Genomic DNA, 25,788 nt, shown 5'->3' on the forward strand with positions numbered 1-25,788 from the left:
TAAAACAAACTAAGCTAGCTGAAACGGTGATGAAACCTTTTTTAATTCCCAATATGTAATTATTAAATCTCAGTCTTTATAAACTCTTATAAATTCTATGTATTTGAAAATGAAATGTGTATGAAAACAATAATAGTTCACAGCAAGAAATTTGCTTCCCTAAACGAATATATTGTAACCTAAAAAGACAAGTTTCAAGTAAAATATGTCAACAAATGGTTTAAAGTAAAATAAAGGATAACGAGTAAATGACATGGAAAAAGATCAAACACGTAGGCCTATGCTTCAAAAACTTGCCCTGCACAGGTTTAACAGGAGTTTAATAGTCAAAGTGTAGTTTTAACCTTATTAGTAAGTTAACAGACCATCCGAATCAAAAATATAATTCTCGTATAATTCTTGTAACAAACAGTAAAAACTGTGCGAGTTTGTTGGAAAATAGGCCTGCCAGTGGAGGAAAAAATCGTACCGCGTGCCTTTTCCCCCACGATGAACACAAACATTTCTAGAGAGCAGATGAGTATCTTTACAAGGGGTGCAGTGAGAACTCCAAAAACTATTTAAAACTGCTCGAAACAACTGAATTTGTGAGCCATCTCATATTCCTCAAAACTGGCAGAATAGACGTCATTGCTATCTCACGGTGGAATAGACATAGTCAAATTGATCTTTTTTTGCTTCTGTAACTTTACAGTAATGTGTTTCGTATCCATGCATAGATGGTCATTTTGAGACGATCCCTAAAGCGGCAGTCCTTTTAAAGTTACCGCTGAGCGTGCTGTCGGGTGCGATAGGCTGTTTAAAGAAAGAAGCTTCGCCTTATGTTCAGATGTGCCCGTGGTGCTGCTGGAGAGTTCACTCATCGCTTGCAAGCTCCAGCCAAAACGGACCACGAACCTTTTCATTTTTTTGAATTTTATTTATTTCATCCAATCATCGGATAAACATTCTTCCAAACAAGATGTAACTCATCGCCGAACGTTACATTATCACCCTTACTTCAATAAGCCTTCATGTTTTAAAGAGCCGGGATGAACACCAGATGGCTGTTTTACTGATGGAAGTTATTGTGGCGAATGGTTTTAACTATGGTATGCCGATGTGATCTTTTATTTTATCCTTTACCCTTGGTTATGGATCCATGATTTTAGGAATATCGGCAATTCCAAGGTTTTAGAAGGAATCGGCGACGATCGAAGGGGGAATTTTGCACAGCAAAGCAAACTACAGGGGATTTAAATCGCTTTGCTCCGGGAGAAGAAGAGAAGCAGGAAGAAAATTCATGTTGCGATTCTCTCCTTAACATTAAAACATTTGGGATTGCAGAATGAGCAAGGAAAGACCTAAGAGGAATATCATTCAGAAGAAATACGTGAGTATTGATCGTTTGCAGGTGACCTTAAGTTTGTTCAATGTCTGCGCTTGTGTCGATGTAAATGCTTAAACTTTGATCGCGAATGGCTCGTGTTGTCTGTAGACTAGGTTTTTAAAAGCATCGCTTAGTTGCACTGTATTAGACCCAAAAGCCTTTGATGAGATCTTAAAGGATTTTCTATATAGTTCCATATACATTACATTTCTTCGATTTTCTTAGTATCCTTATTAAAGGTAGTGTTCAGATGTTGGTGGATAGAACTCGACGAAATCTTTTACATCGTAACACTGGACGTGTGTGGACTGTTGTTTTGGGCAAACTGAAAGTGGTAAAATAATATTGTGATTTAGAATGGCTTTGTTGGCTCTTAAGTGCTTTCTGTCCCAAAAAACGCGAGGACAGCCATATCGTCCTTTCTTTTATTCCGGAATTTCGTTTTCCAAACTGAATACCACGTACTGCTGCAAGAATACGGGTCATTTACCGTAACTATCCAAACTCTTTTGGCATCTTTGATTTTTTTTATCTTTAATGTAACTCGTTCTTCTTGTGGCGTAAAGCAAGTGTGAGCACAGGACTCTTATGTTTTCAAATCAACTGGATATGCAAAGCATTTCCTTGCCAGTGACGACTGAAAGGCTCTATATTACTAGCGCATGTTAAGTTCGTTTACTTTAAAGAAAGTAGATTGTCATTCCTTTGTTTACATTTTTGTGTCGTCTCTACGCGAAGGAAAACATTTTGCATTGGCGTTATGCTATGCTTGTATTTAACCCGTTTCTCTTTTTACCTTTCTTCAGCTTGAGGAGGATCTGAGCGTTTATTACCTGAACAGACTAAATGCCCTGCATTTGAACCACGTACAATATTGCATGACAAATTAGATTAAGCGCATTGTATGTCGTTTTAAAGGGCCATATATATCCAGTCGCATTGCAGAGGTTCGCCTGCGAAATAAAGCGACCATTTTACTGTCTCGGCTACGATGTGTCACTGAACCGGCGAACTTGTAATATAGCGGAGATGAGGGACAACACATCTTGAACTTTTCTGGCTGGTGATTTACTCTCCTCGGGAGTTGAATTAAGCAAGGCTAGCATAACAAAACCCCGAGTCTCCTCAGAGAGAGGAGACGAACCTCGTATCAGTTTAACCCCTCAAGAACTGTCTGACTCTCAACGCGACTTTGCCAGGGTCTTTACCTGTGATTGACGTGGAGTTTTGACCGTACTTTACACTACTGTTGTTGTTTCTTTGACCAGTCGTGATCTTGATTTCGTTTCTTCTCAAACGAAGCCATCCCTGAGAAATAATTTCCCGCCGCTGGTGAGCGAAAGGGTTAGCTCGTGCAGCCAATTTTGTCTGCCGAGTGCAGCGTGAAGCAGCCTCGTCACGTGCCCCCATATTTAACTTTTTGCAAGAGCCACATTTGAGAAGAGTTTCTTCTAGGAGTATCCGTGTTTCAGTTTAAATGTACGTTTAAAGCTATTTGGCTGTGTTTTAGCTCGTCACCAACAGGTTAAAATAAGCGAAACGAAGCTGCTAGGGCATAGGTTATGACGACGCAATACGGGGACAGTTTCCACGCGCATTATCTGCAGTGCTCCAGCTCCTTGACATGCCGTTTTCCGCACAGGGTTTTGGAAATTGTATGTCTGTACATTTGGTCTGTGGTGGCTACATTGTAATGTCTCGATGAGCAGTAGACCAGAATGGTGTGAAACAATGTTTTATTTGTATTTTGTCATTGATATTCATCTTCTTTATCAAAGAATCCTGGAAAGTAACAAATCCAGAGTAGTAGAAATTGTTAGAACAATACAATATTTTAGCTATATATGCTTTGCTTAAAAAATTTAATTGGTTTCTATGCTCTATGTAGATTGCTATATCAATATATTTTTTACATTTCTTATTCTGCGCTCAACACTAAAGTTTTAGCCATTTGTATGGGAACCCTGTATGCTTTGATCTTATCTGTTTCGAAATCAGAATATACATTTATCTACTGGAAGTGAACACGAGAACATGTTAAATTTGGATTGTGTATGGTACTGCTTCATAGTGTCGTGACCACACCTCCGTATGCTCTTAGTATCAGAGTTTAAGTTTCTATGGTGTGTGAAGTGGACCTGAACTGAACTGTTCATGTCACATCTGTGCTGTGGGGGCGGCTGTGGTAAATCTGGTCAGGCAAACAACAAAAACAACCTGAAGGATCCGTCCCCCAGGCCTACACAACTCTTGGCCCTTTGGATTCAGGCTACCCTTAATTAGCGTATAACAATTATATATGCTTGGCTTAACCATATCCCCTGGAACATGAGGAAGTGCAAGGCATATTCATTTGCCTTTTGTTTTTTTTCTCTTCATTCTCCTTAACATGTGATGTGAATATTATTAAAATTCATTTAGTTGAAAATGAGTTGGAGAAAAAAATATGATAATAGATGTTAATAAGAGCAAATAAGGGAATGCAATTAGACCCCTGATTGATAGACGTGTGTGAAGTAGTTTTTCAGACAAACTCCTATAATGGCTTTTCTCAACAAGATGGTTCTGACAAGATGTGAGAACTTCTCTGTATCATTATTTTTGAGGCATGTTTTTAAAGTAAAGAGTTATGCCAGTTTGTTATTGAACTTTGGCTAATGAATGCAGTCAGTGCTCTCATTTGTGTTCTTGTCCTGTTGAAATGAACATGGCACATGGTGCGGGGGGGACAGGGGGTTGGCTGTGGCTATTCTTTCTCCCTAGTTTTCCTTAACCCCCAATCTCTCTCTCTCTCTCTCTCTCTCTCTCGCTCTCGCTCTCGCTCTCGCACTCACTGTGGGCCCAGCTGGGGTCGGGCCCTGATTCATAGATGTGTGGTGGGATAGGCACAGCTGCTGTAGGGGCCTTTACAAATGTAAAGAAGCTGTCAGTGTTTGTTTCATCAGGCTTACAACTGATGAGGACCAAGTTTGAAAAATCCACTGCAGTGTGTGGCGCACAAAAAAACCTGGAAACAAAAATAGAGAGAAGGGCCAAGGCTCACCGAGCCCTCCCTATGACCCCTTCCCCCGCTCCAAGTCCTCCAGCTTTACAATGTAAATGTGGGCACCTCGTCCATTGTGTGTGTGTGTGTGTGTGTGTGTGTGTGTGTGTGTGAGATTGAATGTTTGTGTTTTAGCGCCTGCCGTTAGCACCACTGCGCTTCATTTAACTCAGCGTTTTAATGCAAATGTTTTTTCATAATGTTCTTTTATTTTCAAGCGTGTGACATGGCAAAATTCATGGAGCAGACCTCAGGATGCCAGCTGTTGTAAAAGGGCTGATTTAATTTAGTGAGGTAGTGAGGGGTTGTATTGAGCTAACATCTAGAAGACTTGACTATCTCAGAGATGGCATTATCAACATAAAACGAACATTGGATGAGATCTCTATTGGCCTTACACTAGATGTTATCATCACAGAAATGTATTTTCTTCTAAATTGTAACAATTATTCTATTATATTGGAATGGCCCGAAATAAAAAAAGTAAAGGAAACAATGTAAACAAATCAGTTCTGTCAAACTGTTTTTGCCACAGTTAGTTTTTGCAAGAGTATAATAAATTTGAGAGCATCGCATTTATTTATTTTTAGCAATACAGTAGCTTTGTACTTTGCGATTAATATGCTTTTCCTTTGTTATGTGTTATGTTTGTTTATGTTGTGGCCATGTGGGTGTGTTATGGTGGCAGTCTGTTTATATCGATAACAAACCTGAGTTTGAACAGTCAAAGCAAAAAATTTAACCGAACCAGCAGACCTGTTATGTGAATATAGCCATTGTCTTATCATAGTCAATTTTAATGTTCACCACAATTTGGAAAATGGTTTGATTTTATGCTTTTAAAAACAAACACAAATGTCATATTTACTCAGAATTGACAGCTTCAGGAATTTAATGTACTGTAATATACTTTCAAAATATAAGCACAGTTACGTGGCGTATTTTCGCAAAACCGAATGTAGTTTTATCGGTGGCTTCTTAATGTACTCTGAATATAAAATGCCCAAATCACTTAGCCAGCGAGATGCTGGCAGTAGTGGCACTTTATTCATTTTTTCTTTGTTTCTCTCGTGGAATATTTCTTGAAGCAGTTTTCTGCAGTTCACAGTCAAGACAAAGCTCCGCCTTACAACACAATTGTGTAATTTTGGCCTGGTGCAGTTGTAGTTGAGTGTGCCGCTCTTTTTGTTTTCCTTTATGGCCTTTGCATCACAGGTTTGGCACATTATGCAATGTGACCTTTTGCTTATTGGCCTTTGCTGCCATAAGCGATTTGACATGCATAAACACCAGGCCCCTTGGTCGATGTGTGAATGCTTGCACAGGACACACTCCCACAAAGACAAACATGCACAGCTGGTTACGTACGTGGACGCACCTACGTCACACAAGGAATTTGGTCCGCTGACATAAAAACAGGTGCAGTAATGTTTTGAGAAGTGTTACGGCATAAGTGTTGCCCTTGAAAAGAATGTTCTCCCTCCCTGCCACCATTCCTCTGTCTTGTACTTTGGTTCATGATGATATAAGAGAACAGAATATCAGATTAAGATAGTTTCTCTGTGTGGTAGACATGTATGTATCATGAAACTGTGGGCTTGGAGCTGTTAGGCCAACGTATGAAGCAGAATGAGAGTTATTATTATGTCATCCTGATCTTGAGACCTCAAGACCACACAAACTTTGTTCTGGTCTGGGCCTCGTTACTTTGTGTTGGTCTGAGAGTCAAAGCCTGTCTTGGTCAACATTTAGATCTAAATTTACGATCTCAGACATGACCACAACCAATTTCCATATTATTAAAGACAAAAGCTCTCGCAGAGCTTTCAATTCACTGTTGTTTTCTTCTTTTCAGTTCACTTTAATGGACAGTCTGGTTCTTGGACTTGGTCACGTTCTGGTCCTAAGGTTAAGGTCTTAGCCTGCCTGTTGACCTCAAGTGGTTTGGGTTTTCCTGGTGTTTTAGGGTCTGGTCCTTACTCTACCACTCATTAAATGATGTTCCTGTGGTGCGGACATTAGGGCTGCAAGCCGAATCAACTGTTTGGTTTAGTTTCACATTAGATGACGGATTTCTGTAATGGTGGATGGGGTGAAGTGAACCAATAACATTTTGAGTACAACTTCATAAGCCTACAATTTGCTTTTTGCAAGTTGAATTTCTTGTAGACATCTAGTTTCTGAATACCACAGTTGTTAAGTGATAACTATATCCCTCAAAAAAAAAAAAACTGCCGTAGCCACAGAGGTAGTTTTAATAATGAATTCTTGAGGTTCGAGAGACGTGTTCTTCAGTATTGGGCTTCGTTCCATCCTTATAACTTTGTAATGCCAGAATTGGTACATCTAGATGCACATAAATGTTTTCCTCTTTGAGTTGTATTTCCAGACATGCTTTCTCGGTTCCTTTTGTGTTGCATGCACTTGGCTCAAGGCTGGGTAACCTCACTGATTTTGTCGTTAATGCTGACATGTGGCCAAGACGTGGCAGCAACAGGCAGAACTTTTGGCTGCGTACTTCCCTTTCACAACTGTGTTCCTCTCTGTGACTCTGACAGACTGTTCTGTTCTCTGGTGGTGCTCGCGTCTCTTCCGCTGTCTGCTTTTATGAATCATTGTGCCATAAGTCTTCAAAATTGCAGAATGTCCTCTGAGATGCTAAGGACACGCGAGCTCCATTCTAAAATGTAGAGAGCTGCCTCGTGGCCTACTGTCTTATGACAGCATCGTAATTCGTGATTTGAAATGCTTTACAAAGGCAGCGACTTGGCGCTTCTTGTGAGACTTTCAGTTAATCTTGATACAGGAAAGACGCAATACATAAATGTGTATATACATACATATACATGGCATGCAAAACAATCTTTTACTAACCATCATGTCATTCCAAAGCTGTATAACTTTTTGAATAACACTTAAGATGTTTTGAAGAACGTTGGTTAGCACACAACATTGGACCCTATTGACTTCCATTGCATGAACAGAAAATGGTGACAATTCTCACAATATTCTCTTTTGTCTCTGTATGGAATGAATTGTGTTTATAATCTGCATTTCTTCCACTTCTGCCATCTTACATTTTTCCTTAGGTCTGCAAGATATTTAAATAATGTATGATGTGCGATGTATGATGCGATTTAAATTATATAAAATATTTAAACAAAAATTATAACCAACATACATGTTTCATAATTTTTCTGCGATAAGAAAATATTACTCTTAAGTTAACAGGCATGTTTTATTGTTGCTCTACATAAAACAAATCTCACACTGTTTTCGCAAACTGTTCTGATATGCACACTTGCAATATTTCAATAATTTTAACATATTGTTCAGCCCTATTTTTAATTCAATGTATTCTGAGATTGCTTTCTCTTAAAAGAATACGTGTTAAGCTGCTTAATTTCATCTTTTGGCCAAATTCTAGGGAGTTTGGCCAAATTCAAAATTAGGTTGCCTACCTTTTGGAACACCTTTTACATGTGGAGCCTGAAACTACTGTCCTACTGTATGAAGCTCACTAGGTAATTCCTGGAGTGCCTGCAACCCTGCATATTTTTAGTGTCTTCCTTTTCTCAACACCCAATTTAGGTCTCTGCTAACAAACTAATGAATCAAATCTGGTGTGTTAGATTAGGGAGACATCCAAATAGATACAAGACCAGGATTGGGAAATGCAGGAATACTGAAATGATCATGTATAGTTTGAAATCAATTGTACGTTGTGAAAACAGCCATACTGCGAACATTTACTGTAATGAGGAAGTGGCTTATACCGTAATCGTTTCAGGCTTTTTAAAATCATCCTCTGTGGTTTTCATGCGAGTGCGCGTGTGAGAGAGAGTGTTTTTAGATGGAAGACCTCCTCCTTAGAGCGATGTAATGGAAGTGTGGTGCGCTAGAAGATTTGTAATTCAGTGCTGCATCTCTCATTAGTGGGTGAGATGCGTGCTGCTGGGAGCCATGCGGCCGCTTTTGTGCATGTTGAGCTGACTGAGCAGAGGCCAGTGGGGCCTGTCATGGGCCTGACATTGGGGTTAGTTGTTTTGTTTAGCTTTGAGGGCCATAGCATGACATGCACTCTTGTAGGGTTTGACCTGCTATGATAGTAGTGTTGTTTATTAGTGCATGTGTTTTTATTTGTGTAAATAATGCGGATAAGAGACCAAAGTCATTGTTCAGCAGAGGATCTTTGTCTCTGAAATATTTACACTGTGTCTTTGTTCTGTGTATACAGCATTAATCATTTGTTTGGTGGCTCATTGGACTCTCCAGACCTTAAGGCTCTTTTGGTCCAGCGGATTCTGACCGTTTTTATAGTTCGGTTATTTTGTTACAAAGAAAACTTTGTTAAAATCTTCCCAGCAACTGATGTTAAATCCCTGATAGCACACATGGGAGATGTCTATTTGATGTCTACACATATTATTAATATTATTATTTTTTTATTGTTGATCTGCAATACGTCTCTGAGACGTCTTCTGTCAGATGTCATATAGACATCTAGATGGCTGTAGGATGTTTATTATTTACAATGTATGTACAACTGCCCGTATGTACAACATTTCTAAGATGTTTAGCAGATGCTTTTGCACAGCAGATGTTTTCCAGATCTCCAGATCTTTAACAGACGTAACTGGGAACCTATTGGTGTAACTTGTGGAATGTTCAATTGTTGTGAAATGTCCAACTGGAAGGTTTGTTTAGTCTCGTAAATCAATATTAATATTGAATAATGCGTATATAATAAAGTGTGTCATAGTTTCATATGTTTATTATTAAAGTAACGTTAACACATTTGTGTGTCATGTGTTGAAATGATCTTTAAACATAAGCTAACCCTAATGGTGAGGGATCGTATTTCTGTTTAACACGGTTTTGGCCAATCAAGTGCAACCTGCCTCATGGATCGTATGACAGTCTCTTGTTTAACCCCCACAACCTTCTGACACTCGAGGACAAATTCGACAAGATCCTGATAATATCATTAAATCCGATTCCAGATTCAGTTTCAGCCGTGTTGGCTAATGGTGCTGTTAGCTTTGTAAAGTGATCTGAGTTTAAATCACTTTTTACACTACAATAAGCCCGTCAAAGTCACCGGCTACGGTCCTCTTGGCACGCGGCCCTGTAAACATTGTTTACGAGCTACAAGCCCATTTCTCACATTTACTGTCAAGTTGAAAGTGAGCTTTTCTAAACAAGCTATTTAATGTTCATTTAAGACAGAAGTTTCAAATTAATTAACGCAGAACAAACAATTATTTCAGGAGTAAATGTAATTTAAAGTTGGATTTAACGTTACCATAGTGACTACAAAACTGTCTTCGGGTAAGAAGGAACATTGGAACACACATGCACTATGCCATCACAGGGGTCTAGCCACTATGTTTCCATAGTAACCACCCCGGAGCCAGAACACGACGTCTCTTTGCCTTTTTTGAATCGCCACTTGAGTGTCTGAAAGTAGCAGTGTTCGGCGGACGCTGAGAGCTCATAATGAGCTCCGGCTGCTCTGCCGAGGCCGAGCAGGCTTCTTAACTGCTCACTCATGAATCAGATATTCTCAACAAATCCACAAGTGCTTTTTTAGGAAAACACAAACGAAGCAAAAAGCTCATAACCAGGCTTTTAAAGAACAATCGTAGTCTCAAAGCCAGAGCGTTCGGCTGACCCGCTGACTGTCATTTTTACGCGCACATCGCTCACACTAGATCAGCAGGGTTAGTGTGCATAATGGCATTATGTGTTTATGCAGGTACTCAACAGAACGAATGGGCTTATATTGACTTGGTTTGTTGATAAGTCATACCGTTGTTCAGTCTGGTAGTTTTAATGGCAGCGTCTCTTGGTTTTCTGTCTGTCTGTGTGCAGACAGTACGTTCTGCAAGCACCTTTTCTCTTTCTGTGTAGTCTTCATCATCTGTTGCTCTACTGGCCTCTGAGAGCATCACTTGAAAGTAAGGGTTTCAGAGGATGTGTCCTTTGGCAGGCTATGATTGGATTTTCATGTACATGCCGAGGCGACTTGCACACTGCATTTGATAAATGCAGCATTTCGGTAGCTACCTAACGGTAAAGTTGCGAATTACAGTGATTGTAAAAATGAAAGAAACGTACACTCCAGCTCAAAAATTTAGGAGCACTTACTCATTCTTTCTTTATAGTTTTTCACATTTTAGAATAATACTGATCCAATTGTAACTGTGGGGATTATGTTGTGAGAAAAGCATCCAAAAATGAATTCAGTTATAGGTTAGCATCTCCAAAGGAATTTACAAAATCATACACTTGGAAGTTTATCATCCAGCTTCTTGAGGTCTCACCCTTGGAAATTCCTTTATTACCGTTTAAAAACCTTCAATCTGTGCTGGACTCTTATTGGCTGCTTTTTTATTATTTGATTAATCCATTTCCATTTTCTAAACTAAAAGTTTTCTTATGAAAGAAATTAATATGTTGGCACAATTATTTTTGTCTAGAAGAACATTTTGAAGCATTGAGACATACACCATAAAAGATTTTTAAAGGGGTCATATGACACGGCTAAAACAAATATTATAAATACAAAAAGTTGATGTAGATTTGTGGGGGTGTGGTTACACGAGTCGTTTCTGTCAGGTCTGGGTGAGCATTCGCTTTTAGATAGAATGCATGTTTCGTTCCGACACTTTCATTTTTGCAATTTTACGTGGCTAATACATGCATGGGCAACTTATAACACACCAGAGACACATATTCACACAGAAAAACACATATTCGTGCCATATGACCCCTTTAAACATCATGAGAAACATTTTTGTCAAGTGATCCCAATCTTTTGGCAATGACGTGAGGAAGGATATGTTAAAGTGTTTTTAAATAACCTTGTAGTACATGAAGTTAGATTAGATTTATGCTGGCACCCAATCAAAACTGCATACATAAGCCACATTCTCCTGAGGTTAATGACAAAAGTAGGCTGCAAAAGAACTTTATTACATTTTTTTTCTTGCTGTTATTGCTATATTTATTACGGTATTTACATATAACAAAAAGTTGTGCTTATGGTGCCAAAAACAATGTGGGTTGCGTGAGATGCACCGCAACAGATTGCATACACTGAAATAATCTATAGAAATTCCTAAAAGAAAGTGAACAGCCTTAAAAGTCAGTGTGCTGACAGATTTATGAGCAAACGCATATTATTGTATGTCACTCCTGACACGAGAATTGCAGTACTATTGAGTGACAGCGTTATGTTTCCAGTAAGCGTGTTTTAATGTACACACACAGGGTAGAATTTACAGATTTAGTCAGCCTTTTATTTCAAATCCTGTAATTTAGCTGGAACGAACGGTGTCACATTTTCTAGCGAATATTTCACTGAAGCGTCAAATTAGTCATGGTCTCATATTTAGTGTCTGTGAAGGACCAGAGATTCTCCGCATGGCTTCTTCCTGTGGAAAGTCTCTGTGACACAAGCGTGAGGAGAAAAAGAGCGACTTATGCTTTTATGCCTCCTCATTCATGCACACGTGGGGAATCACCCGTTTTTTTGAGTCAGCACTCAGCAGCTATTTGTTTTCTGTTTAAAATGCCATTTTTATTCAGTTTAATTATTGTAGTACCATACCATACCATACAAGAAGTCCCCCTCCCACCACTACGAATTTATTTTCATTTTTCCCTCAACTATCATTTATTTTTCTTCAGTAATGCTCTGATTGCTCCACTAGCCTATTTTACTGCTTTTGTCATTTTTTCCCTTTATTGTTCTTGCCTTTTTTCATTTCCGCGCGTTGTAGCTGCTTTCCAGTGTCTCCCCGCTGACAAGCTGGAAAGACAATCATCTGTGAGGAAGTAACGGCAATTCGTGAGGTGAAAATCATTTCTTAATTGCTACGATTTGGGCAGTGACCTGCTTGTGAGAATGGGTTTAGTTTGATCTGTAAAATGCCCCGAGTGAGCTTCTAACACCTGGCTATCTGTCTGAGGCCCTCGTGAGCCTGATGCGGCTGAAAAAAGCTACAAAGAATTTGGTGGGGGGAACAGCGCATGCTTTGTTTGGCGGTAGCGTGTGCAAGGGGGCTCGCCCATTATTATCTGTTTTCCTTAGACAAGTATGGAGACGCAGATTTTTTATGTGCGGTGTGATAATTAATGACTAATGTGAAGAAGTCGCAGTTTTTGCCATTAATTTATCTTCTCTTAAAGGAAGAATTCTCCTAGAAAGGAATTTTTTTCATTATTTACTTGCCCTTCGTGCCATTTTAAACCTGTTTTTACAAAAATAGATTATGGAGAATCATGTGAAGCTTTCTCTATACAATGGAAATGAAAGGAAACAAGGGCTGAAAATGCAGAACGCATGTGCTATATTCCATTTCTTCTGAAGTCACATAATAACCTTTTGTGAAGAAAATTATTTTGAGCTTGACAGCCCATTTTATCACGATAGCTGTAAAACTTTTTAATAAATCTTGTGATTTTCAGAACTTGCTTTGGTGTTTGTGTTGCCGTGAAATAAGCAACCTGCAGTCAGTTACTAACTACTTTATTATACGTTTTTATTCACATTTTGTCATGTTTTATTTTTTTCCAATTGGCTTTTTTGGACCGGCGTCTGTGTGAGCACATGCTTGAAGAGCATGAAAGGGCATGAAATGAGTAGTAATTGAATTGGACAAGCCTAATACACAAAGTTAAAGCTCTTTTTTTATTTGCTTGCTGCTCGATTTCTATTTCGGTTTGGTGGAAAGACAGCGGGTCTTGCGCAGTGCCTATCTGTGGTCAGCTGGCCGCTGTGCTCCTGTCAACCGTCAATTTCTGCTGTGGTTGCATCCTTCACCACCACAGTCACTGGTAATGTTATCTCCCTGTCAGTTTGTCTTACTCTCTACCTGCCTTCTGCGCCCCTGTTAACCCCCTGAGCTCAGTCTTAAACCGTGTCTACACCGGACACGACTGGCGCGACGAGACACGACAAAAGACATTAGAAACGCATTAGAACCCATTCATTTAACATTTTGTCCACATTGGATGCAGTCGCGTCCGGTGTAGCCACGGTGTTAAGAGCTGTCCTTGACAATGTGAATGTATGCTGAACTCTCTGATCTTACCTTGTTATTCTTCGACAGACTATATACGGTTAAATCTAGCTGGACTGAACAGTAGTCCTTGTGCGCATGTGATATTGCTTATTAAAGGAGTAGCGTTAGGCACGAAGTAAGCATGTTAAGCTTAAAGTTGACTCCGCTTAACTATGACTTTAACCCTGCATGTTTGCACTCACTAGTACAAATCTTTTAACAACTGCTTATATTTATCACCCAGAATAAAAAACCAAATATAATATCCCTCTGAGGTTATTTCTGGAGTTAAACATTCCGTCTGTGGCTATTTCTTTTTTCAATTGTCCGCATGTATTTTTACCATCGTTTAAATAAAGGTGGTCAGCTAATAGCAGGCAAGCTAATGTCTGGTGGTTTGTCAGCCACAGACCAGTGCTGTTGCAATACCATAGACTCCCATAGGAGCAGGCCGTCCAATCCCGGGATCGGTTTTCAGCCCTAACTCTTTTTGGCTCTGTATTATCCTGCCAGATTGTCCTCTTCCTCCAGCTAATGCACTGTAATATGATGTAACGTAATAATGTTGTCTCAGCGAGACCGGTTAGCTTACCATGCCTGGTTTTGGGGGAATGACTGTGATTACATGGTAAATGCAGTTTGCTCATGCGTGCAGCGTCTGTTGTCACGAGCCGTCCCCTTGATGTTGTGTAACGTGCGCAGTGCGTTAACTGTCAACCCCTCTCGTGGGGAAAAGACCGTAAATCAACTGGGCGCTGTGGTGACACAATGGTGACACGATGGTCACAATGACTCGATCTTTCATGCTTGACGAAGTGCCTGTAAAGAGTAAATCGAATTTGTGCCGAGCGTTCATGTTCCTGGAAAAGCAACGGGTTGAGAGCCTTTTAACTGGTACAAGGCATAGTTCACCCAAAAATAAAAGTTCTGTCATTTGCATATACCCTCATGTCATTGCAAACCTGTTTTTGTCTTCTGTAGAACACAAAAGATGTTTTGAAGAAGGTTGGTAACCAAACAACAAGGCCCATTGACTTCCATTGTACGGAATTACTCAAAATATCACACCACATTACTCAAAATATCTTCTTTTGTGTTTCACAGAATGAAGTCATACATGTTTAAATGACACGACAGAAAATAAATAATGTTTTTTTTTTTTTTCTGGTGAACTATCCTTTTAACCTCTTGAGAACAAAGCAGTTTAGATAGAGGCATGCTCTTGTCTTACTTACTGGCCGTGGTTTGTACACCAAAGTTTTGGGGTAGGGTTCTCAGCAAACCCCCTAACACGGAGTATAAACAACAGTAACAGTGTTGCATGCATTGGCAACCGTACTATTTATAATTAGACTGAATATTCTTAAAAATTTACCTCAGATGAGATGTTTTAAAGAGCTCTGTAAATTTGAACGGATTCCTTATTCTATATTTATCTACAATTGCCTTAAAGGGATAGTTCACACCAAAACTCAAATTTGCTGTTTATTTACTCACCCCCAGGCCATCCGAGATGTAGGTTAGAGCTGTAATCGGGCCTTAAAAGTTAGGCCCGACAGGGTCCGAGCCCGACAGAATTCGGCCTGAGCCCGACAAGTACATTTTGATTGACAGCTTTTTAAAAGCCTGAACCCGTTTACAGCCCGACATTAGACTATTCAAATGTGCGCACGCACACAGTTTTTGTCAAGAATGCGTCATTTATACATGTTTTAACATAATTTAGTAATGACTAACGTAGGCTATAGGCCACTTGGAAGTTGGAACAAAGAAATAAAATAAGTCCTCTGTAACATCGTAACATCTCACATTTCCCACTGGCTCATTATTCTCATTATGCACATGGTCAAAACTTTTCCTCACCTCAGACTTTGCTTTAGTTGCTGCCCTTGCTGGTGCATCCAAAACGTAATCGCCAGAGGCAAGCCTCCGTTTCACCTCCTCAGCATCCATTTTCGCATTTTTCTCGCGCTAATTGGAACGCATCACATGACCGCTCATTTACCGCGCAAGCCCGAGCCCGGCCCGAGCCTGTGTAAAATGATAGAAATTAAGCCCGAAACCGTCTGGTTCCGGCAAAGATCTTCAGCTCTAATGTAGGTGACTTTTTCCGGTGCGTTTAGTGCCACCTGCAGAAAGGGAGTGTTGACCGACTGCAGGTTTTCCCTTTCTGCAGGTGGTGCTAAACGCACCAGACGCTGGTATGCCATCCGCCACCCAATACTACTCAACTCAACTCAACTTTATTTATATAGCGCTTTTACAATTTTCATTGTTACAAAGCAGCTGTACATGAGACACATTGACTACAAGAAAAACAATCAAAGTTGTACCTGCAAAAACAAGAAAAGGTTGAAAACACAGAAGACAGACACACCCACACACAAAACACTCCACACACACAACACGCACCAACACACACAGACACAGAGACACACGCACACACACACACACACACACACACACACACACACACACACACACACACAACACACACACACACGTACGTACACGGACAAGTACGCACACACGCTCAGTGAGAGCACACATTTAGGATAAAGGAGAGAGAAGCACAGGTCAAATATAACAGACTATAAATTCCTATATGCAATATTAATTAAGTAAAACTTTAAAATTCTAAAGCAGCCCCCCCGGTCAGGCAGATAGTGCAAAAACAGTATGCAAACGGTGGCGAGGAACCCAAAACTCTAATCGAGAAAAAAAACCTCAGGAGAACCCAGGCCCAACCAGGGGATTCCAGTTCCCCTCTGGCAAAAGCTGCTGCCTCTGCACAAGCTCCAGAGAACTTGCACAACAAGGCTAAATAAAATAAATAAACTTAATAATAAAATAAATTATAGTTTAAGATTATCATTAATAATCTAATAGCATTTGAAGTTTTGTGGTGAAGACATGTCAAGAGACCGCGTCCTTCTTTATCCAGCTCTATCATCTCAGCTCTTGTCAGGTCCCCACTTCCCATTCTCCGCTCTACCATCAGGTCAGGCCATGAACTGCATCCTGCTCGCTGTGGTAACCTTGGAACAATGAGACAAGACTGGCTGAGAGTAGAGTACTGTTCTGTACTCTTTGATGCAACAAGTACATCAGTTGTGTTTTTGGTTCCGGTTGATCTAACTAATGCAGCCTAAACCCTCTGAAGATTTATATTATGGAAGAGTAGTGTATGCAAGATTAAAAAGATGCGTCTTTAGTCTAGATTTAAACTGACAGAGTGTGTCTGCCTCCCGGACAGTGCAGGGAAGACTATTCCAAAGTTTAGGCGCTAGATAGGAAAAGGATCTACCACCTGCACTTGATTTTGAAATTCTAGGTATTACCAACTGACAGGACGCCTGAGAGCGTAATGCACGTGAAGGACTGTAATACAAAAGGAGTTCATTCAAGTACTGAGGAGCTAAACCATGTAAGGCTTTATAGGTAATAAGCAAGATTTTAAAGTTAACGCGATGCTTTATAGGTAACCAGTGCAAGGTTGACAGAACCGGGCTAATATGTTCATACTTTTTTGTACGTGTAAGAACTCGAGCTGCCGCGTTTTGGACCAATTGGAGTTTTTGTAATAAGCCTGCAGGGCAACCACCTAACAGTGCATTACAGTAATCTAGTCTTGATGTCATGAATGCATGAATTAACTTCTCTGCATCTGAGATTGACAGCATATGACGTAGTTTAGATATATTCTTAAAATGGAAAAACGCAATTTTACAGGTGTTGGCGACGTGGCTCTCAAATGACAGATTACTATCGAATAGAACGCCAAGATTCTTTGCTGACGACGAGGGTTTTATGGAACATCCGTCAATAGTTAAACAGTATTCTTGGTTGTTACTTATAGCAGTTTTCGGTCCAATAAGTAACACTTCCGTTTTGTCCGAGTTCAGTAATAAAAAGTTGTTACTCATCCAGTTTTTTATATCGACTATGCATTCCATTATTCGATGGAACTGCTGTGTTTCATGAGGCTTCGAGGAAATATAAAGTTGAGTATCATCAGCATAACAGTGAAAGCTAACTCCGTGTCGCTTTATTATATCTCCTAGAGGTAGCATGTATAATGCGAAGAGCAGAGGCCCTAAGACTGAGCCCTGTGGTACACCGTACTGGACTTGCGATTTGCGTGACACCTCATTGTTTATTGCTACAAATTGAAAACGGTCGGATAAATAAGATTTAAACCATTTCAAAGCTATTCCCTTAATGCCGACATAATTTTCGAGTCTATGTAGGAGTGTGCTGTGGTCAATGGTATCGAATGCAGCACTAAGGTCTAGCAGCACCAATAACGAGATACAACCTCGGTCAGACGCCAATAGCAGATCATTTGTAACTCTGATCAAAGCAGTCTCTGTACTGTGACATGCTCTAAATCCAGACTGGAATTCTTCATTGATGTCATTCCTTTGGAGGAAGGAGCATAATTGAGTTGAAACTACTTTTTCCAGAACTTTAGATATGAAAGGTAGATTCGATATAGGCCTGTAGTTCCTTAGTTCTCTAGGGTCGAGTTGGGGTTTTTTGACAAGGGGCCTTATAACAGCCACCTTATATGCTTTAGGCACATGTCCTAATGTCAGAGATGAGTTAATAATACCAAGAAGAGGATCTATAATTTCTGGGAGCATCTCTTTCAGTAGATTTGTAGGTATAGGGTCTAGTATGCATGTTGTTGATTTAGATGATCTAATAATTTTAGACAGCTCATCTTGATCTACGGTATAAAATAATTGCATTTTCTCCTTAAGGGCGCTGTAGTTAGTTTGTTCAGCGGGTTTCACTTCTGATTGCATTGTTATAATTTTTTCTCTAATATCTTGGATTTTATATGTGAAGTAGTTCATAAATTCATCACTGCTATGCTGATATACAGGATCAGAAGTCACTGACGATTTATTTTTTGTTAATTTAGCCACCGTGTTAAATAAAAACCTAGGGTTGTGCTGGTTTTCTTCTATTAGTGATGAAAAGTAGGCGGATCTAGAAGTTATTAGGGCTTTCCTGTATTTTCGAATACTATCCTTCCATGCTGTACGAAATACCTCTAATTTAGTTTTCTTAAAGTTGCGCTCCATTTTTCGGGCCGCTTTCTTTAGAGCCTGAGTGTGTTCATTATACCACGGTGTGGGGCTGCCATTTTTAATCTTCTTTAAACGTAGTGGAGCAACTTTGTCTAGCGTTACCGAGAAGGTGGAATTAAAATTTTCAGTGGTAATGTCAAGATCTTCAACGTTATTTCTCATGATTTGAGACAATTCGGGCAGATTATCGAGAAACGCATCTTTGGTAGTTGAAGTTATTGTTCTACCATATTTGTAACAATGAGTTTTATTTGCAGCCGTAGGCCAGTGAAGCAAACATAATACCAGATAATGATCCGAAATGTCTTCACTCTGCTGAAGGATTTTAACGTCGTCCACATTTATACCGTAAGACAGTATTAAATCTAAAGTATGATTACGAAGGTGAGTGGGTCCTGACACATGTTGACTAATGCCCATGGAGTTAAGAGTGTCTTTGAAAGCCATTCCTAAGGCATCTGTAACGTTATCTACGTGGATGTTAAAGTCACCAACGACAAGGAGTCTATCCAATCTACAAGAAGATTGCGATCAGGACGTGTGCAGAGGCTGCACACTGTGGCTAATATTATTAAAAATGACATTCAGTTTTATGAAAATATCGAACGATTCACTTCACAAGATGTCAGCCAGGAGCCGCTTTTTTAGAATTATGTGCTTTAGGAACTCTTAGGGCGTTTTCACCCCTGTGTATCGATTGCTTTGTTCCGAAACCGGGGGTTAAATCGCTACAATATTGAAATTTATTTTAGTTCGGTTCGCATTCACAAGGCAATATTTCCAAACGGACGAAACTTTGTTAATAAAAGTCACGTGCGAGTAAACTCTCCTTCGATTGGTCAGAGTGCATGTGTTTATTTTCCGGTCGGTGACGCGAGTGATAATGAGCGTCAGCTGCGCGATGCACCAGTCTTGCATCTCTCACGGCGGAGCTCGGGAAGCATAAAAGGAGGAGAAGGACGAGAGAGAACCAGGCCTGGATTTTATGCTATGTTTTATTGTGTTTGTGTGGCCGGCAGTTGACCGTGAGGGAGCTGTCAGCACTTTACTTTCGTTTTGTTGTTGGTTTATTTTATTAAAAGTTTGGTTTAACTTCGGCCGGTTCCCGCCTCCTTCCTTTCTTACTTTGAACATTGTTACAGGGAGCCATTAGCAAAACAATCCCTTTTGCTTCACGCAACTTTACATAATTACCCATCATACATTGTGATACAGTCTGGTTCGTTGGTCCGTTGGGTCGGATGGCTTTCACACGTCTACCGAACCGCTCCAGAGTTCGTTTGCAATCGGGACGAGAACACCTTGTTCAGGCAGACTCGGAGCGATTGTTTTGGGGCGGATCCTAGCGCGATTGCCATGTTCACATATGCCTAAACGAATCGAACCAAGAGAGAAAACGCACCAGGTTCCGAAACAAACCCTTATGTGTGAAAACGCCCTTAGACAGGTGGACCCCATAGACTCCCATTATATGAAGCAAAGAGGGCTTTGGATTTACCAAACAATCTTCTTTATGGTTCTACTCAAAAAATGTCACCTACATCTCGGATGGCCTGGGGGTGAGTAAATAAACAGCAAATTGGAGTTTTTGGGTGAACTATCCCTTTAACTTGGCAACGGACCAGATCAAAAATGGTAGGCTGAATGTCTATTTTCATTAGTTATAACATCTTTTCCTTTCGTGCATTTTTAGTAATGGCTAAATTGAGGCTTACAGAAGAAGAAAATGGAGTGTGGAGGTTTTGAGGTTTTAGTTGATTGACTCTTTTGGGAGATCACTGGCACACTTTCAGGGCCCAGTTGCTTTTTATTTATTTATTTATTTTTTGTTTCTCAGGGAATGATATAACATATTGCTCTAATTCATGAAACTTTCTCATGACTTGTCGAATGAAGTACATTCTCTAAAGCATCTCTAGGGTTGTTTCCTGTGTCTTCATTGGTGTTCGGTTGAAAGTGTAAATGTTGGTGTCTGGGATAGCAGGTGGATCGGATTCAAATGTCAGGTCAACTTTGACTGTGTAGAGACATTCTACAACACACTAACCGCTAACATCCAGTTAGCATTGGAAATCTTCACCTGTCTGTCCTGGTGGAAATTACCGTGCTTAACATCATAGACGTTAACGGCTATCAGTTTGCCGGCGACATGGGTATCGACAAGGAATCTGTTCCCTAGACAGATCATGTTCTTGGGTTGGAGAGTACCTTGAATTTTGCTAGCCGTTGGTGTGAAATTCAATTTCGTTACGCGTCTTGAAAATAATTGCATAAGTTTCTGGATGGTTGGAGTTTTCCGTGGCTATTTTTTCCTCTTGACTGGGACGTGTTCTTGCTCTTCTTTTGGGACGATAAGTTCATGCTCTTAGAGGTCTATTTTAGTCTGAAAATACCAGAAGCTGTTGCGCAGCTTTGCCATAAACAATTTCAATTTTATAAACAAATGCCTGGGGTTGGAGTATTGCATTACACAAAAAAGGAAATGGAGACAATAGTGTTATTGAAGATAAATGCAAGAATGGATGTAATGAAGGAACAATTTACCTACAGTCATAAACAGATAGTTGTGTAGCCTTCCTTTTATGAGAGGAAGGCTTTAGCATGGCCTCTGAAGGCTGTCTTCCTGTCAAGCTACTGTTAACTCTTCTCCCCTGCTTACGGGGTGTGTTTGTGGGGGGGTGGCTGTCTTTGTTGCTGCTCACCATGAGAAAGAGAAATAGAGGAAGGAGAATACAGAGCCCAAAGCGTTAACAGGCGTGTTGACAGGCCCATCACTCTAACCAAACCCACACTTCTACAGAATGATACATAGGCTCATGTCCAACATCGTGGAAGTAATATTTTTTTCCCTCTTTTTGCCCCATATGTTTATATAAGAGTGTTGTCACGATACCTAAAAAATCAATAGTTTAAACCAATACCATTCAAATAAAATATTTCTGCTGTGGTGTGATTTATTCTCTTCAAAAATGGTTAAGAATGATTTTTAAAACTAGTTATTGTTCTTGGTGTGAAGAGGCCTCTAGACTCTTCACAATGCAAACCTAATTCCAGCCCGATTTGGGCACGATTTGAGTGTCGTAAGGCGTCGTAGTAATTTGACTTGGGGTGTTGGGATGCAAAGTGTGATCATTTCATCCCATATAGTCATAGTATACGACAACTTGCACAACATCTGCGATGCTTCATGACGTCTGTTAATCCATTCACATGTGTAGCCAGGTTTTATCATCGGTCGCTAACCCTAATCCATGATGCAAAAGGTACCAAAAATAAACTTGGTACCTTGACTGGTATAGTTTTTATTTTGTCCTGACCTTTTTAAAATGGCTACTTTTGATATGCCTGGTGTGCACAGAATATTTACACACTATTTTCTGCTGTTCAGTTTTTGAGAGTCATAAGAGCAATTTGGGGCTTGTTCAGTCGTTAAAAGAAACTGCGTGTTATAAAGCAGCCTGACCTTCCACTGTTGCCGCCACGTTACCCAGAGGCCCAGGAGGCTGTGCGTGTGAGCGTATGTGGGTTTTGTGTGAGCTTGTGTGCATTCAGGGCAATTCATTCACCAGTCCCTCAGGCTCTTATTCAGACGTTACCAAGTTTGTGTATTTCTGTTGCCACTCGCAGCTGATGACCTTGTAAGTAAACTGAAAGCTCAGAGAGGTTAAAAGAAAGCCGTCTCCCCTGATCTGCATGCTCGACCTGTGCAGGGAAAGGGTTAACCGCTCGCGCAGCAGAGAGCAAGAGAGAGCACGCGAGTGAGCAAATGAGTGGCTGTGAAAGAGAGCAGCATGCTGCTGTTGTCAGGGAGTGGGACAGGGAAAGGTGGGCGGAGCTATGAAGCTGCTGGCCAAGTCTATGGTCGCTTGCCGACTCTCGATGGCCTCTGATTGGCTGGCACTGCGATAGGAGAACAAAGTGCTTTTGACGGGTACCATGGCCTGCACATCCCCAGGTCTAATAGGGCTCGGAGGGGGGCATTGTCCTGCCACTGCACCGAAACATACACAGAGGATTTTAATAATGCTAGTGTACTATATGTGTTTCTGTAAAATGATGCACTTTTATAAGTATAAATAACCAATTATTATATTTAAAAAGCATGTGTATTGCTTGCACTGTTAGCAGCTTAAAAAAATCTATTTTGCTTATTTGGACAAGCAACACTTTTTATTACCCTGTGCCGAGTCATCTGTCATCGTTGAAATTTTCTTCAAACAGCCGTAAACACAGTTCATTCAGTTAGTTTGTCTCCGTTTAGAATGCTTTTCTTCATGTTGTGGTAATAGACCCTACAATAGCAGCCAAATCAAAGACTCTGTTTGTAGATTGAGTGTAGTGTGAGGGTAGGCAGCGAGGACGGATTTACACAACGCTAATGCCCAGTCCACACTAAATACGCGGTCACGTTGGAGTTTGAGCATGCCGAATTTTTATGCAGTGCCCTGCCTGTGGGGTAGCAACCAGAAAAACCATTGATAAAAAACCGTTGGGTATTTTTATTTTTACATCATGCATTCCGACGTTTTTGCGGTTTTATTTTTATTTGCGTTGTTTTAAAACTGCATTGTACAAAATTGGATTGTGTAATATAAGCATTTCCTCCAACTGAAAGGTCAAACTGAGGCGTATTCATCTACTTGCGTGTCATCACGTGATATGAATTCGCATCTTTTTATCTTCGTTTTGGCCTTCTGTCCACACTGGGACAGCGTTTTTGTCAATGATGCTTTTTTCGTCATGTGACACAGTTGTTTTGGCTGCTCTCCAGTTTGATAGCATTGATGTCAGTTCATGCACACTTTAGAAGAATATTTAATTACTCACTTAGTGTTTGGCAGCGGAGTGCGAGGATAGTTTCGCTTTTACAACTGTACAGTCTTGTTACCTGCAGCAACATCCCTACCTCATTGTTGGTCCAGTTACAAAAAAATGCTCCACATTGCCGATACACATTAAGGCATAAAGTAAATAAATGCCTGACAGGAATGACACAGATTGAAGTGTCTTACGTTTTGCTCATGCACAGTACATGGATGTAAGCGTTTTCAGGACGCTTCAGTGTGGATTGGCAGCACTTAGAAAACGCTTGAAAACACGAATGTGGACGAGGAGCATTTTTGAAACGAAAACTCAGTTTTTAAATGAAAATGTATTAATGTCGACATGGTCTAAAACGTTTATAGCCAATCAGTTATACGGGGCAATACACTCATGATGGGGGATGAGAGAGAGTGACCAAGCATTTGTTATTTTGAGGGCGGAGCAATGAAGCCGTGGCTCTTTCTTTTATGTAAGGTGTGTTTCTTTGGGAATCAAATTCAAATAGCAACAGTGTTTCTCAGAAATCACTTGGTGCATGCCTAAATTGGTAATAAAACAGGGTTTTCAAGCCATTTAAATTGAAAGATAACAAAGACAAACCCTTCACAAGAACACTAGAAGTGTAAACCAGTCATTTTGATTCCAATTGACGTCAGTTCATTTTTCTTGTTTTGTCTAGCTCTTTGGCTAGCCCTGTTCAAACATCCATAAACAATGTTAATCTAAAAACCCAAGTCATTTGGTCTGTGTCATGACCCAACACTACTGTGAAAGAGAATTCACACGCTGGCCATCCTACATTCTTTGAGCTATCTCAAACTGTGTTTTCCCCTCCCACTGTTTTTCTGTTTTTTTCTGTTTTGTAGTACAGTCATCATTTCCTCTTAGTGAAAGTGTCGCGCCGGAATGAAAGCTCATGTACATCAGAATCAGCGATTGCCTGTTGTATGGGAGGAATGTCATGCAAACCTCCCACCTTTTCTCCATGTTCTCTTGAAATGTGCCATCACCTCATTGTAATAATGATGGATGTTGTGAACCAGAGCTAGTGGATTGTCTCATGTTAACCAAGTCATCTATGGCTTATAGAAATGCAAACAATTGTGCTTTAGGGTGGAAGGGAAGATCTTTGGTAAGGTTGACTTGGTTAAAATTAGTTGTGAGTGTAAAAAGAAGTTGTGAGTGTGTGAACTGTAGTTTGGTGATATTTAAGTTAGCCATGCTAGGGAAATGGGGTTTCCCTCTGTGTTTCCCTGGCCTGTGACATTTGAGAGGAAATCAAATGTGACTTCTGTTTCAGGTCGATCAGTTTCAGGTTGACTTGTTGCGTAGGGACTGTAAATATACACAAGGCGAAGCATTGAAGGAAATCATTTTTTGCGTCAGGCTGGCTCAGAGATTTTAGCTGGCTGTAGCTCAGAAACACAAGTTGACCAAGGCGAAACAAATATGTGCATCAGTTCTAGTGAACAAAGAAATCTGTTCTCATTGAATCGAATAAATTTTTGGCATAAACTAGAAAGCAGCATGTTAACTGTCAAGTCACGCAGTTTGTATTATTTTTTACTTTGCATAATTTTTTGGCTGTTGTTTGCTTTGACAATTGTAAGTGGCTTGTGAAGGTTTCACAAAGTCTCATGGAAGCTTTTATTGCTGCGCTGAAGCCCGCTGTGTATTAGCTTATTAAAAAGTACAGTTACACATGTTTATATGGAAGCGAGTAGGAGTAAACATGATGAAAGGCTCAATGCATGCAGCTGAATCGCTGAATCTAATCAGCTTTGCTTCCTGGAGTTTCATTGATTTCTTGGAGCCCTGCGTTGGGGGGAATATCTAAATGGATCTCCTGATGCGTAATGCAGTTTCCAACCGAGGTTGGGTAAACTTCTGGTTTTAAATGCCAAGGGCTGTAACCTTTTCGTGGAAATAGGATATCCCACTTGAGCAATTTTCCTGTTTCTGTCCCAAGTTTTCCGTGCTATTCCATGACATGTCTTCCACCCCAGGGTGATCAGAGGTGATGTTATCATGCTCTGTCTATTCCAGCTGCTTTGCCGGATCCCCTTGCCGCATTCTTTTTCCCACAATCCCACTCATACCTTGGCCAGCTCTCTCCCACTCAAGGTTCAGAGGTTCAACCAGCGGTGACGCCGCATCCGTCTACCCCCTTTCTCATCCCCGTCCCATCATTCTTTTCTTTCCACGTCCTTGTAGAATGGGAGCATTTGTGTTGAGTTTCTCCCTTGATCACGTGTGGGAGTCAGGCTATTACAATGGGAGCACTGTAGGCTTGTTTCCTAGCAGAGAAGTCAGCGGATCCTGCCGCTGGAGGAGGGAGAGACTTGGGTGGGAAGGCTGTGCTGATACGTGTGATACGTTCCT

At 40.4% G+C, this 25,788-nt stretch overlaps 1 protein-coding gene across 1 annotated transcript in view; it reads left to right on the plus strand.

The window, feature by feature from the left end:
* Nucleotides 1-817: 817 nt before the first annotated feature.
* Nucleotides 818-25,788, plus strand: part of jarid2b (jumonji, AT rich interactive domain 2b) — a 113,235-nt gene continuing 88,264 nt past the window's right edge. The window contains exon 1 of the mRNA XM_057354174.1: nucleotides 818-1,372. Coding sequence (XP_057210157.1) covers nucleotides 1,328-1,372 — 45 coding nt within the window. The 5' untranslated portion in view covers nucleotides 818-1,327. The remainder of the gene's footprint in view (nucleotides 1,373-25,788) is intronic.

This window comes from Triplophysa rosa, linkage group LG16 (assembly GCF_024868665.1).
Source record: "Triplophysa rosa linkage group LG16, Trosa_1v2, whole genome shotgun sequence".
In the NCBI taxonomy this organism is placed as follows: domain Eukaryota; kingdom Metazoa; phylum Chordata; class Actinopteri; order Cypriniformes; family Nemacheilidae; genus Triplophysa; species Triplophysa rosa.